The 16,399-nt window shown below is 42.5% G+C and overlaps 1 protein-coding gene across 6 annotated transcripts in view; it reads right to left on the bottom strand.

The window, feature by feature from the left end:
• Positions 1–10,249: 10,249 nt before the first annotated feature.
• RAPGEF4 (Rap guanine nucleotide exchange factor 4) overlaps positions 10,250–16,399 on the bottom strand; it is a 244,770-nt gene continuing 238,620 nt past the window's right edge. For all 6 annotated transcript variants that reach the window (XM_084892292.1, XM_084892293.1, XM_084892297.1 and 3 more), the window contains 2 exons: positions 14,300–14,354; positions 10,250–11,064 (listed from right to left, as the gene is read on the bottom strand). In XM_084892292.1, the coding sequence (XP_084748418.1) occupies positions 10,937–11,064; positions 14,300–14,354 (183 nt within the window). In that variant the 3' untranslated portion in view covers positions 10,250–10,936. The remainder of the gene's footprint in view (positions 11,065–14,299; positions 14,355–16,399) is intronic.

The following is a 16,399-nucleotide window of genomic DNA, read 5'->3' as shown; positions in this document are numbered from 1 at the left end:
TGGTAGAAGTCCTTTGACATTATGAAGGACATTAAAAATATCACTATAGCCTCTGAGGATTTGTCAATAATAGCAGGGGAGAAACTCTCCCCTAAATTTTCTATGACTTCGGGGATTTAAGAGAAAGGGAGAGTGATGGCAGTGTGTGTTCTGGGAATTCATCTGCACACAGAAAGGCGATGGCTGGATTAGGCTCCTATTTCCATAAATGCACCCCCATGGTGAAAGTGTGCTCAGCCACAGCAGAATTGAGGAAGGCTTTGATGCATCTGTCTTCCCTTCTTTCTTTCCTCACTGGTCTCTGAAGCAAAAAGTAAGAGAGAGACTCACTTTCCCTGATGTGACTTATATACCCACCTTACCCATAGGAGGCAGAAGGAGCTGTAGCCAGATGTGGTTTCAAATAAGACTGTTTCCTACGTTCTGTCATAACAATTTTTACTTTTTTTGTCATTTATATTTCCCTTCTAAAAAGAATGATCCTGGTAACAGGATGGTCTTCTGTTTGCTCAGGACAAACAATATCTTCAGCCACAGGCAGACTGGAGATTTTCAAGTTGGGAGGTAGAGCTACTAAAAAATTAATCTGATTTGGATAAACAAGAAAATAAGAAAACCTCAAGGGTGATCTGTAAAGTGGAGAGAAGGGGAGAATTGGGAATAGAAAGAGGAGACTTTATGATTGGCAGCAAGGAAGAGAGATTTGGAAGACAAGGTATGTCCAATGAGGGTTTTCTAAAGGAGTACGTGAGGTTCCATAATGTAGCCCCCTTATTCATCATGTCTACAAAATGTTGAGTACATCTACATAATTCAATAATACTCTGATTTTAGTGGAGTCAATTTTAAATGAAAGGAGATGAAGAGCATTATGCTAAGTGAAATGAGACAGGCAAAGATAAATACCACAGGATCTCACTCATTTGTGGAATATCATGAACAACATAAACTGATGAACAGAAACAGATCCAGAGACAGAGAAACATCAATCAGAACGTCAAACCTCAGGGAAGGTAGGGAAATGTAGGGGACGGTGGGGGTAAGGGGAAGAGATCAACCAAAGGACTTATATGCATGTGTATAAGCCTAACGAATGGACACAGACAACAGGGGGGTGGGGCATAAGTGGGGGGTGAGGGGAATGGGTGAATTAGGACACATATGTAATACCTTAATCAATAAAGAAATTTTAAAAAAATAATATGAAAGCAACCACTCAAGAGACAAAGCACTTCAAATACAATGGGAACCCTTCCTGAATATGAGTGGGTTCTTTGTGATGAATGCAGAACAACGTTATATCCTGTAATAATGAAGACTTCCCATGGCATATGCAGGATATATAGAATATTTATGAAGGGGTACACACACACCCCACTTGTATTTTAAAAACAAAACTTTGAAAATACACCCAAATGTCTTACCTAAACGTCACTTAGAGTATTTTAGTGAAATTAATCTAAAACTTTGGTTCCTGAGTTTTTATTCTGTTATGTTTAGTTGTGGCATTAAAAGCTTGAATAATCAGTGCTCTTGGGGACAGAAAGAGAGGCAGACAAGCGTAGCCTCATAATTAACAACATGTTTTAGAATTAGATGTATTCAGGTTGGAACACCAACTCTGCTACAATCTAAGCATGTGACCTTGAGCAACGTAATTTCTCTAGTTGTTTCCTCATCAGCAAATAGTGAGACTATTCATCTATTAGATATTTAGAATAAATACTGTGTATTTGTATTGGCACATAGTAGATGTTCAATAAATGGTAGGTAACATGGCAGATGAAAAGCATTGATGATTAAACCAAAATATCCCAGAAAATTCTCTTCCTAAGTCAACATTCAGAAAATTTTGTATTTAAAACACTGTATTTCCTAGTGACCTTGCTTTTCTTCCAATTTTAAATAGAAGTACATTTTCTCTTTCCACCCCCCAGCAGTCCTCTTCTCTTTATGCTCAAAAGATTTCCATGCCCTGTGTTAACGTCTTTATTCAGTTGCTTCAAAGATTTTTTTTCTAATGCATAAGTGAACTCTGCACATTAAGCCTGTAGTACAATTGCATATCTCCTTTATTCCCATAATCCCCCCACTCGCAACTGTTTCACTGTTGACTTAGTGTTATTCATTTGCTTGTGCTGTTATTGAAAACGAATTCTTAATTAAAATGGGCCAGCGTCACCTGGTTCACTTAGAGTGCCACAGGCAATAATCCCTAATTTAATACAAACTCTGACTCATACCTTCGTTTTAATTTCTGAAGCCAGAAGTACAAATGGATTTTATAATGGCCTGTGAGCATCAGGCGAGAGGAGATTAGAGCTAACAATGAAGAGGAATCTCATAACAGTGCTTACTTGTTTCTAGGCTCTACCTACTGCTCGTGTAAACGAACACCAGGGTAAGTGAAAACCTAACTGCTAGTGAGACCTGTGGATGTATGACTTATGCTACACTTTGGTTTAATTTCTGATCTACTCTTTCATATATGAACATTTTATTTGTTGGTAAGAAGCATGAGTCTTTTATTCTATCTTTACTTCTCTCTTTCGTCCAGTAACTTGAAATGTTTTCTATTTCACTGTAAATAACTTTTAAATTGGGTCTCAACAAGATAATGGTATCCCGTTTCAGTTACTGCAGCAAAAACTTTGCAAAATTGGTGTAAGTGTGGGGTGGAAAGGATGAGGGCAAAGGACAGGCCTCTTGAACTGCTCCTTCACCCCAAATACATTTCAGTGATTCACATCCACCATATACATTCTTTTCCCTCTCCATCCTTTCATAACTGGTTTGGCCAGAGACTCTCAGGCATCCTTGAATGTTCCAATGTACTCTTCACTGTGGCCTCTCCTAGAAGATATTGATGTCTCTGGCTCACCAAGCACTCAGTATGCTTGGCACCTTAACTCATTGACTCCCCACACAGCCTTTGGGGCGGAGGGATTGTGATTCCCCTCAGCAGATGTGAAGCTCAGAGGTGAGGTATACTGGCCTCTGAGCAGAAGCAATCTGTTCACAGCTGAGGGCTACCACACACATTGGTGCAGGCTGTGTACCACACACATTGGTGCAGGCTGTGTACCACACTCATTGGTGCAGGCTGTGTACCACACACATTGGTGCAGGCTGTGTACCACACTCATTGGTGCAGGCTGTGTACCACACTCATTGGTGCAGGCTGTGTACCACACACATTGGTGCAGGCTGTGTACCACTTTGCACACACACGAGGAAGCCTGGTTGAGTGGATGCTCTCCAGCAGGGGCAGTGCCATCTGGAGAGAAGGGTTCTCTTTTTCCTAACACACATGAAGGTGCTATATAGACTAGGGTGTCCCTGATCAAGTCCTACCTAGATCTGTCTGATATTAAAGCTCATTATCTTTCTGCTAATCCACATTACTTTCTCAAGTGCTCCTCGATTCACCTGGAGAAGCATTTCAAACACCAGGAACCCCCAAACAAGAGCAGTATACCTTACAGTCACTCAAATTTTGTGCTACTGTCACTCTTAGACTGTTTGCAAACATGGCAGTACTTTTCCTTTCCCTGAATCCATAGTCTTGGTCATGTGACCCTGAAGCTCTGCACATCCAGAGACGGAATGATTGCTCCAGCCTTTGCATCTTGCCTGGCCTCTTGACCCGCTTTGGCCAGCAGAGTGCTGCCGAGCTGAGGGCACACGTGCTCTGAGCCTGGGCCTTGCGAGCTCTTGTTTATCCGCTCGCTCCCTGGTGGAACCTGCACAGTCCACACATGAGGAAGCCCGAGCTAGCTGCTGGGAGATGGAAGGCACGTGGAGCAGAGATGAACCATTCCACCCTCTCCCTGCTGGCTGAGCCCGGCCCTGCCCCACCAAGGCTGGCCCCAATTGGCAGCATCATTGTCTGTGCTAACTGGGAGGGTGGTTTTGGATGGGATTCACATTTAAATTGGTGACATTTGAGTGAGCAGATTGCCCTATGTAATTGGGGGGGGGGCCCTCATCAAATCAGGTGAGAACATGAATAGAACAAAAGACGGACTTCCTCCAGCAGAAGGGGATTCTCCAGCAGACGTATTTAGACTTCATCTGCACCATCCACTTTCCTGTGTCTCCAACCTGCTGGCCTCTGCTGCAGATTTGGGGCTTTTCAGCCTCTATAAATAATACATATACATAGACTCTATAAATTATATATATTAGAAGTCTGGTGCATGAATTCGTGCATGGGTGGGGTCCAGCCAGCCTGGCCAGGGGGAAGAGACATAGGCTGTGGCTGGCCTGCCTGCTGGTTGAACTCCTGGTCAAGGGGACAATTTGCACAGTAGCCTTTTATTATACAGGATATACACTGAGTGGCCAGATTATTATGCATTCAGAGATCATAAAAATCTGGCCACTCAGTGTACACTCTATAGGGCTGTTTGTCTAACACGCACAGCCACTGACACACTTGCTGGTATGGTTTATCCAACCTTCTCTTTCTGCATCCTTCTCAAGCGGCTGCTGTGTGGCAGGCGCAGAACCTGTCTCTCCCCAGTGCTGCTGTGTCTACTTGCCTTGAGCCCTTCTCCTTACTGGGGAGGCTGAACCATTAGAATCTGTCCCTCTGCCCTCGAATTTTAGGATTCCCGCTGGAACCATCACTTCTCCTCCATCCCTGCCAGGGCCATGTTGTCATCGCACCGGAGACTTGCCACCTGCCTCCAGGTAAGTGGATGGACACCTCCTGAGGATCTTCCAATCAATCCACTTTTATTCTCAGGTGCCGCAAAAACCCGTTTTAAAGACTTTTATGCCAACTTTTGCCCCAATTATTCTCTTGTGCTGGTCCTCCTATTGTAGAATCCAACTCCTCTTAATTCTCCCTGCCCAGGGAGAGTGTGAGCCCAAAGCTTCCTGCAGGTGCCCGGTGTGTGTGTGTGTGTGTGTGTGTGTGGGGGGGGGGGTGGAGATTCTTGCGAATTGGGCGGCTCCCACCACGTATCCTAGCCCCAGTCTCTCCTTATTCCTCAGGTCTGTCTGTGCTCCCGTGTCAGCAGCCACGAGCCTGCGCTCACTTCCCTTTATAGCACAGCTTTGGCCCCAATCTTTCCAAATTTAAATTGCTCAAGAACAAAAGATCCTGGCTTCCTGTTGCATCATCCTTGACCTTCCCTCACTGCCGGAGAAGCACAGGCAAAGGAGCCGAAGCAGGGCCAGGCAGGCGCTTTCCCATTCCCACGCCACTGTTCTCCTGGGATTAGTGACATTTCCTCCAGTTCTCCCATCGGGATGGTGGAGCTGCACGCCTCCGGCAGCAGGCAGCAGTACTGTGATACCCGCAGCGCAGCAAGAACAGACGGAGATTCTGGGCTGTGACTGCCTGGTGAGCTCTCGTGACTTGTAAGAGGGCACCGTGACAAAGAGAAACCCTGCTCCGTGCTTGAACTTCTACACACTGAGCCTGGGCCCCTCCTTGCCGCTTTCCCCGGCAGCCATGCCATACCTTGGCACCCTGTCTCCAGGGAGACAGGTAAGCATGGTCTGTGTCATATGTAGCCCATAAAATGCTGCAGCAACTGGGAAAGTCAGTATGGCAGTTCCTCCAAAAGTCAGACATAGAATTACCATAACACTTGACAATTCCACTCCTAGGTACAATATCCAAAGAATTGAAAGCTGGGACTTGAATAGGTATCTGTACACCCATGTTCATAGCACCATCATTCACAACGCCAAAGGCAGAAACGAGTTAAGTAATGGATGCACAGATAAACAACATGTGGTACATGCATGAAAGCAATGTATTTTCAGCTTAAAGGGGAAGAGAATTCTGATACATGCTACAATGTGGATAAACCTTAAAAACATTAGATAGCCCAGGTCAGTGCACTCAGTGGTCAGAGCATCAGCCTGTGGACCAAAGAGTCACAGATTCATTTCCCATTCATGTGCACCTATCTCCACTGTACGTGTCTCCGCCCCAGCTGGGGCGTGTGCAGGAGGCAACCAGTGATGTGTTTCTCTCATGCTGATGTTTCTCTCTCTACTCCCCTTCCTCCCTCCCTTCCACTCTCTCTAGAAATCAATAGAAAAATAATCTTCAGGTGAGGGTTAAAAAACACACAGCAAACAAACAAAGTGAAACAAAGGGACACATTGTAAGATAACACTTATATGAAGTAACCTCTAAATCCTAGAGATAGAAAGTAGAATTGTGCTTCCCAGCGGCTGGAGGAAGCGGAAGTGGGGAGACATTGTGTAACAGGGAGTTAAAGATGAAAAACTGTGGAAAGGGAGAGTGGTGATGGTTGCACAACGGTGTGATTACACTTTATGCCACTGTGTTATACACTCAAAGAATGGCTAAAATGGTCAATATTAAGTTAAGCATATTTTACTATAACAGAAGTTTAAAGTGGCACAGCATGGGCTAAGTCAGGAGGAGAGATGGTGTTTGATTCTTTGTGAGAATCTGGATCCACCACTTTTAATATTTTAATATATATTTTTAAAAATATATTTTATTGATTTTTTACAGAGAGGAAGAGAGAGGGACAGAGAGTCAGAAACATCGATGAGAGAGAATCATCGATCAGCTGCCTCCTGCACACCCCCTACTGGGGACGTGCCTGCAACCAAGGTACATGCCCTTGACTGGAATCGAACCCAGAAGCTCTATCCACTGAGCCAAACCGGTTTCGGCTAATATGTTTTTTAATGGTTGCCACTATCCACAATTTTCTCTGTCCCACCTTCCAGCCTGCACAATAAAGGAATTAGGGAATTTGGGATGACACCATGAGTCATCGGCTGGGTGGTGTCATAAAGCAGTGGCCGTCATAGGGATGGGGGTGCGACATAGGGAACAGATTCAGTTGTATCATGTTACTATGGGCGGTGACAGAGGGCTACTAGACTTATGGTGATGATCACTTTGTAAGGCATATAAAAGTGCTGAATCACTATGGTGTGGCCCTGAAACTAATACAATATCGTACGGCAACTATAATGAAAAGCAAACATTTTTAAATGCACCATTTAGAAAAAAAAAAAAAAAAAAGCAGAAAACAAAACAAAAATAAAGCAATGACCTTGCCCTCCCAGGGCCACCATTATGAATGCAAACCCTACCCTCAGCACGGCTCTAGGGGAAAAGAGGAAGCTCCTTAAAAAGGTCTGCGAGATGTTGCCTGCCTGCTCTGAGCCAGACTTCGGTCTCCAGCACAGCTAGGAGCATGCTCACCCAGCTTGCTCTGCTCTGCCTCCGTGAACCTTTTGTCCTTCACACTGCAAAGGTTACTTCCTCTTAGGAGGTATTAAATGAGATAGCATTTTCATCCTTCAGAGTCCACGTCAAATGTCACTTCCACTGGAAACATTTCCTCTCCTCAGATCAGCTTAAATCCCCATATTGTTGCAACACCATGTCCTTCCTTGGAAATGTTTTTATTTTTATTTTTCATTTGATTATTTGACTCATCTTCTGTCTCTTCCGTAGGATGATAAGCTCCAGAAGAACAGGGACCCTCTAGTTTTTCTCACCTTTGAATCATGAACTCAAAGAAGGTCTGGCAGTCAGTATGCTCCTTAACCAGTATTTGCAAATGAATGAATGAATGAATGAACAGAAAGATAACACACAATAATTAAGTTAAAGGTTCTTCTCCTTTGTAAGGCAAAAGATGCTGTGACAGGCTCATCTAACCTTACACTCTTCTCCATGTAGGACAAATAGAGAAAATTAAGATTATTCTAAAAAGAAAAAAAAAAACGTTTTTAGATTAATAGTAAAAAAATAAAAAGCTATTGAAAGTAAGGGTTCATTTTTACCTTACTGCATATTCTATGCTGACTTTAGAAAATTATAAGCACAATTGGAAACCAGAATGACACTTCTTTGAATTTTCTCACACTGTTCGTCATTGATCTGCATTCACATTTCAGAGGAAATGCCACTGATTTCAGACGACGTCTATTTAACCTGCCCGGTATTCAAACATTGCTGGGACAGCTTAGCTCCTGTGCTCTGTACAGCGACCTTGCTAAGCAGGTGTGTTAAACACTTAAATGTATAATTTCCTACGGGCGCTTTTGGTAGAAACATTCTTTCTTTTTCACGTCTTCTGCAAACCTCATTATCCTCCTGTGACCCTGCGGGCATCTCATTTTCTTTCGGCTTGTTTGCAAGGTTGAAAATATTAACTGTAGCTCCTGCTTCCGGAAGGGTTGCTTGGCTACTGCTCCTGTCTTTAGAATGTGAGTGCTTTTACTGGGCCATCGCTACCTTGGATAATAGAGTTGGGTACATTTTCAAAGAAGTGGGACATAATTAAAAGTCTCCTATTTTTTTTTTTTTTTAAATTAAGTACAGCAATAGTTATTCTCATTTGTAAGACCCAGGGGCAACCTACATGGAAGAATATGTGTTAATTTTGAACAATGTGGAAACTGAATTAAAATAAGATCTTAAGGGGCCAGTCACCATGGAATTGGAGGAAAGGAGTTGTCAGACATTGGATATCAGTCTTGAGTATGGAAGGTGTAACTAAGAACAAAACAGGAGTAAGGATGACCAAGGGATTAGCTTTTGGCATTATTTGGCATCTATAAAAATAATCCCGAAAACGAAAAACATATCAGTGGGAACCATACAGTTGGTTTTGAGGCCTGTGAGACAGTGGAATGCTGAACAATAATGACTTCAAGAAAATTTACTCGTGACTTTCGTTTTTCTCTCTCTAGTAAATTCCAAGCATTGTGTACTACTCCGGTGTGAGGCATAGCACTGCCTGCAACAACATCCCTCCCCAAAGGACCTCCCTCGAACTGCTATGTGATTGATACAGAAAGGCATTTGCCTGTTTTAGCATTTTTCAAAGTGGGCTTGACTGTGGGATGGTCGAAAGTTTTACAGCAGAGCTTCTCAGAGCCTTTAATATGGTAATGAATATTAAGAATCATTTCTAAGAATGGGATATATTACACAGTGGTTTCCAGATTGATGTGAAGATATTATTTGGTTATATTTTTTTGTTTTGCAGTTGTGTATCTGTTTTTGGATTTTTAAAAAAGCATGTGAACTTGTGAAATTAGTGTAGCTTGGAACATTACTCTGGCAAACGTTGATATTAAAAAATAGAGACATCTGAAGTTTAGAGGATTTTGAAAAACTTCTTAATCAAATATTTACTAAGTGCTTAAACCACTGAGAAATGGTAGGAGGCTCCTCAATAGGCATTTTGAAAATACTAGCAGCTTTCCTAATATCCCCAAAGTGGGAACAGCCCAAGTGTCCACTGACTAATGGACAAATAGCATGTGGTATATTGGTACCATGGAATATTATTCAGCCATAAAAAATAGCAAAGTACTTATACATGCAATAACATGTGTGAACTTGAAAACATTGTGCGTAGTAAAAGAAATCAGACACAAAAGGCTACACTTATGATTCCATTTATTAAAAGATACCCAAAATAGGTAAATAAAGTTGAGTTAAAAAATATGAAACTATAGGAGCATCTGTGCATCTGCATAGACATAGAGTAAATTAGTGGTTTCCAGAGACTGGAAAGAGAAGAGAATGAGGAGTGACCACTAATGGGTATGTGTATCTTTCAGGAATGAAGAGAACATTTGGAGTTATAATGTGATGATGATTGAACAATCCTGTGAATATACCAAAACCCACTAAATAGTATCCATTAAAAGAGTGACTTTTATAATAGTATGTGAGTTTTATTTGAATTTTAAAATTTGGGATCCCACTCTACCAAATAATCACCCCTCCCATATTAGAGGAATTGAGAACAGAACCATTTCTTGTCAACAATTGAATTTAATGAAGCTACTAGCTGTTATTTACAGAAGATATACATACATACAATTCCTACACATAAAATGTAGCGTAATTGTGAAAACAGGAAGAAATGTACCCAAAATTACATACTAAATAAAATAAATAAAAAGTAATTATTTGGCACAATATCTATCATGTAGCAAATAAATAACTATTCCATCGATTGAATGAACTATATATAATCTACTTGAAAGTGCAAAACAATTGCTGAAAATTAAGGATTTGTAATAACATTAAGTCCAGAAAATATGTATTTTTTTTATCAGTAACAATAATTAGCCAATAGTAAAGATTTTTAATGCCCAGGAAAATATTTTAATTTTGAAAATCTTTTTGTGCATATTGTGCTCTTCTGAAATGGTATTATTTTTTTTAAATCTAAACACTGGCAATTTTAAGAACCTTGGAGTTTCTTAGTGGAATTTTTATTATGTAATCCTGATTTGAAAGTTTAAAAAAGTTACATTGTAAACATAAATATTATTCTATATCATTCAGAAATTACAGACTGGTCCTCCCTAAATTATATAAAGAGTCATAATGTTTTACAGGAATATGGTCAGGTTCAATTCCTTCAGAGGTAAGACTATAAAGATGGCAGAATACAACCTATAATTTGGATTTATATTAATTCCTCAACACCTTCCAAAATTCTCATGCTCCAAATCAAGAAGTTGAGTTAAAAAATATGAAACTATACGACCACTGATGTATCCAAATAAATCCCATGTGTAGCACATCTTATCTTGCAAACCATTCTTAGGAAAAAATATCAGACTTGGTATTTCTCTTGACAATGGTATTTCTACCAAACTCTTCATGTAGGTCTTATTTTATGCTTCAGCAAAGAAGGTGGCATGATTGTAAATGAAACCGGGTGTCTACAAACTGGGGATTTCTATGCTAGAGAGAGTGCAAGCTTGATGCAAATAACTTCTTCTCTTGTCATGAGGCTGGTAAGCTGAATGCAGCCCTGAGTGGTCTCAGGGTGTGTTTTTGCTTGCTTTGCAGCATTCTCTAGCGACAATACAGTCAGCAGTAGCATCAATGCCATTTTTGAAAGACTGTGGACCGGAGGCAAACCATTGTTCTGGGCACTTTAAATGTTTATGGCCGACGAGGCTCTAGCCGGTGTGACATCTGTGATAAAGTTCTCTGGTTGTCAATCACATTTAATTGCCGTACATAACTCCGGACATCCTGATGGTTCTTGTTAGCTTGAGCTGCGTCAAGATCTGTTGGAAAGAGAATTGGAATTGCACAACATATGCATGTAAGATACACTTTATTTTCCCCAGCTACTTATTACATTCATCTTACATTGCTGGGTTCCATCAAGACCTTTCAACAATGCCGTATTCATTGAAATGTTTCCACTTGGATGGTCCATCTCCTCCCTCTCACCCTTTTCTTCCCTGGAATCACCTATTTTGATCATTTTCCTTTGCATCTCATGTTGTTAAAAAAAAAAAAAAAAGGCACTAAAAAAGAAGTGAAAGCAACACCCGAGAGTCCCTGGTTATACATTAAAATTGTTGCCCCAAACCATCCTGCCTTTGTTTCAGACTCTGATCTCTGGCCCCTCTGAATCAGATGCCGACTAATGATGGACAGTTTTTGTTAGCTTCTAAGAAAAGCACTTAGAACTCGGGCTGGCTGACCTGAAGCAAGCCAAGTGAGATTACAATCACCAGCTCCCTTTGTTACTTGCATACGATACACAACATAACTGCTCAGGTTGTCTGTTCTTAGAGGTCTTCATATCCAGAAAAAAGCAACTCATGGGTGAAGTCATGACTTCTGCTAGACCTTTGATCCTCTGATGCAACTTCTGAAATCTCATTTACCATTCTATTCTCATTCACTCCCCCAAACATGTGAGCAACCGAGCTATGTGATTGACTGGTTTCCCTAAACCCCGCTGAAAGAAGGATCAAATGCTCCCCGCCGCATGCAGGGCATAGACATGAGTGAGGAAGGCTGACTTGGACAGTGGTGAATGAGAGACACCGGCCCCTCCAGACCCGTCTTCTGCATCTGCACCGAGTTGCCAGATCTTCCAATTTTTCTAGAAACATGAGACATCTGAATGTCTTCCCTGGGAATTTTCTCACTGATTAAACAGTGGCATTATCCTATAAAATAAAACCCTAATATGCAAATCGACTGAATGGCAGAACAACCCATTGCTATGATGTGGACTGACCACCAGGGGGCAGACGCTCAACACAGGAGCTTCCCCCTGGTGGTCAGTGCACTCCCACAGGGGGAACACCGCTCAGTCAGAAGCTGGGATCACAGCTGGCAAGCACAGGAGCCTTTCCGACTCCGCTGCAAGCAGGTGGTAAGGAGCGAGGGGTCCTGGACTGTAAGAGGGCACAGGCTGGGTTGAAGGACCTCCCCCTCCAACCCCCCAGTGCACAAATTTTGTGCACTGGGCCTCTAGTTTTAAAATAAAAGGTTAAAAAAACGCTGTGGTCCTTGGGCTACCTCTGCCCATAGATCACTGGTGTGGGGCTCCTATCTGGTAGTGAGACACCAGGTGTGGCCAAGTCAGAGTCTGGACTCCAGACTAGTGTACTCTCTGCCAGTGTCTGCCTTCCGCAGTTCAGGCCCTCTTCTCAGATGCTCATGCCACTCCCAAAGACAGTTAGAAGGCCATCTGCCAGAGGGGTGCAGGGGAGTGCTGCAGGTCTGCACACAGAAAAGCCGAGAGAAGATATAAAGGCCCCTACGCACTCTAAAAAGAAACTCATCAGTGTAATTATCACATATAAATAATACCACAGTGCTTCGCTTTCCTGCTTCTCATTGGCAGTGTACGCCACACGTACAATATACTGTAATTACATTGTACATATTCCCATAATGTTTATGAATCTATTCCTATACTTTATCTATAGATTGTTGACTTCAGAGCTGAGCAGCTGTTGTTTACCATCAGTTACTGATAACTTGAACAAATGCACTGGAGAGATGTGTGTGTGTGTGTGTGTGTGTGTGTGATTTCCCCACAGAGCTCTAGGAGAAAATGTAGGCAGATGAGGATTTACTTCCCAAGAGGCTTATGGAACAAAACATATTTTATCATGGTCCTTTGGTTCTGAGACCTCATTGAGAACTTTCACAAGGCTATGAACCTTCTCAGCCACACAAAATTTTACAAATATTTGCAATTTCAGGAATTTCCTGGACCCCAGATGGACCACAGATTCTAGATTATAAACCCTTGTTACATATCCTCATATTCACTGAATAACTGCTTTGTGGCCATGTCTTCATACACAGAGCCAGTTACCAGATGAAGAGCTGGGACATGAACTCGCAGAACCCACATAGGAGTGGCTGAAGTGCAAGGCTATTCTCACTTAGGAAGGACGAGAGGCACAGCCGCTGGAATCGATTTTTTAAAGGCCTACTTGCTCTCCAAGCTGAGGTTATTTTTCCTAGATTACTTCTGCTGTACATTGGAAAAGTCAATATTTAGCAATTCTGGCATCCCATGTTGGCAAACCCTTCCTTTGGCCAGTCTTGTGCTAAGACCAAAGACAGGGATGAGGAATGAAACAAGGACTTTTTAGGATCTTAGCAATAGGCTAATTGGAGGGGAAGGAACTGGTAACACTGGTAGCCTCACAGTCATGCTTATGTCAAGTTATCATGCTGACTTAATGAGCCAAGTGACTTCAAGTGACTCATAGATGACGCTAAGCAGAAACCTTGACAGGGGCCACCTTCTCACTCCCAGCCCATTTTGAGGGAGCCAAAGCCCTCCCCCACCCGCCCACGCAAAGTCCCAGCCCAGAGGAACAGTAGCACTGGTCTGGCATGCTGAGCCTGTGCTATGATGCAACTTAACTCCAGTTTCAAATGGCTATTTATTGTTACGGATGGCTTCACAGGAAAGCATTGTGTTATACTAGTTATTGTGCTATGGCTTCAGATTTAAGAAGAGCACCCTACGTTCCCCTGGGAATGCTGGGAATATAACATCCATTCCTGCTATGGAACCTTTTACGAATGTGCTGTGCACATTAATGCATTCTTGCAACACCACAAGGAACAAACGTTCTCTCTCCCAGCTTCGAAACGACAGGACTGAGTCATCAGGACCTGATGGGAGCTTCTCACCATCAAGCAGGGAGTCATTAGGAGAGTTGGTGTGAGGCAGGAATCACGGGCAATCAGGCCTTCTTTGTCTATAGCTGCACTGGAAGGAGCAAGTTAATGCTCTTTAAGTTCATTCACAAAATAATATTCCTGGGGTTATTTTCTGGTTTAACAACTAGCACATCCTTCAACTCAGGCTCCTATCTCATGGATTTCATGTTCCAAAGTGACTCTGACAATCAGATATTGTCCAGACTTCTCGGATGTCTCCGAAAGCTCATGAAAAAAAAAAAAAAAAAAAAAAAAAAAAAAAAAAAAAGACTCCACCACCAGAGATCCATATTGCAACATTGAACTTACTGAAAGGTTGGCTTCTGCAGTATCTCACTGTTCGGGCAGTATTTGCAATCATGCGCTAAAAAGAAAAAGAAAGAAAGAAAAAAAGAAAAAAAGACTGAAATGCAAGTAAGCTTAGTTTCTAATCCAGAAAGGAAAGCAAGCCATTATGTATTTCAGCAATCCCTGGGCCCCTGAGAAACAGCCTGTGCTGAGATGCTGATCATGGCGGCCGGGGGATAGAGAGCCTGCTCACTTACCTGCAAGAGCACCCACACTCATGCACACGAGGCATTTTTTTCACGTGAGGAACACCCGTGGTGTGATTCCCCGCCATCGCGTGCCTGCTCCTCGGGACACAGAAAGCAATCTGTGGTTCCTGAGACTCTTACTCCTGAGGACACACTCCCACCTTCTGGAGGCCACTCTGAATTTGTAGAATTTGTAACCATCCCAGATTTGGAGAAGGTGTATCTTGTCAAGTTCCTCAAAGTAAAGAGGGCTCAGTAACACACGGGCTGATGCTCTACCACATGTGTCAAACACAAGGCCCGCGGGCCAAATCCAGCCCGCCAGGCCTTGCAATGTGGCCCGCACCGCGCTGTCATCACTGCCCTCCACTGTCAGTTTATGACATTGTCAGTTTATGACTGTTCAGTAAACCATTCGGCCCTCGATTTAGGCTGGATTTTAGATTTTGGCCCCTTCTCTGATTGAGTTCGACACCCCTACCCACTGAGCAGATCTGGCTAGGGCAGAGTCAAAGCTTTGGAAACACATATGTGAGCACTCATTGTACTTCGCCCACCACTCCAGCTCCAAGGACTGGCAAGCATTCAGTGCCATGTATCTGCGTTGAAGAAAGAGGCAATCGGGCAAGTTCAGACATCACTTTCCTGAAGGATCCTAAAAACCAGCACGTCTGTTGATCGGCATGAGAAATGCATGACAGATACCTCCAAGAAACTGTAGCATACAATGTATAATTAGCCTCTGATATATGAAGCCCTGAAATAAACAGTAACTAGGATAATTTTCCTGCTAATTTACTTTAAGTTGTTTTTTCGCTTCTCTAAAGACTTTGCATCGGAAGGGCACCGGTATATCCCATGTAGAATTATTGTAATTCTTCAGATAGTGAATGGAGTGTAATTACTGCAAACCCCGGGAGATGCTGCCAGGGGGCCCCTCTGAAGAAAAATAAAACAATTAGCCGGGGTCAGAAACCTCTTCCTATGCCGCTCTGTAGGGAGTAATTGTTCTGCTTTTTCGTTCTGAAAGCTAAAACATTTCATTCTGACTTTAGTTGGAGACGACTCTTTATAGCTCTACTCCGAAGCTTCATAATTTTTTTTTTTTTTTAGCTCATTATGTAGTTTAAAATGTGAGAACAATTGTTTAAATCAGTAATTTCCAGCTCTGGAGTTCATTCTACCTCCCTAGATCTTTGATTAATTTTAACAATGGTCTTAATTTTGACATATCCTTTATAATTGCACTCCAAGGTAACTTCAGTTTAGTTGGGAAATCTAAATCTGGTGTTGCAATGAGGTTTGTAACTTGCCCACAACCAGGGGCTTCCCACTATTTAAACGCAACCAGCAACGAGGAACTCATTACCCTCCGAGGAAAGTCCCTCTCACGTTTTTACACATTTCTATTAGAAACTTCTGTTCTGAGTCAAAGTTTTTCTCCCCTTGCTTTTCACCCATTGATCCTGGTTCTGAGCTCCGAAGCCACAACAAGCAACAGGTGTAGCTCCTATTCGTTCAAATACCTGAAGGCGGCTATCACGGCCCTCTCCTCACCCCCACCTCTTTTCTGGTTAGACTAAACGTGCTCAGTGTCTTCCACAACTTCTCAGAAGGAGGGTTCCGGTCTCTCCTGGACAGTGTCAGCGAGGCTCCTCAGACGAAGCAAATCACAGGGTGCAGAAGAATCATTTCCTTCCTTGATCTAGCCCAGGGGTGGAGAACATCCGGCCCACATGCCATAGAAAGCCCTTGAAATCATTTGGTCTGGCTCTGCCAAGGCATTAGGGGTGAGTTAATTAAATGTTTGATCATAGATAGCGGGCTGATTTTTAAGCTGATAATTTTTGTATGACCCTCACATGACGTTGTA

Source organism: Pipistrellus hanaki (genome assembly GCF_964339955.1).
Source record: "Pipistrellus hanaki genome assembly, chromosome: 8".
Lineage (NCBI taxonomy): Eukaryota > Metazoa > Chordata > Mammalia > Chiroptera > Vespertilionidae > Pipistrellus > Pipistrellus hanaki.
The sequence above is the reverse complement of the archived record's forward strand: the minus strand, read 5'-3'. Positions and strand labels throughout refer to the sequence as shown.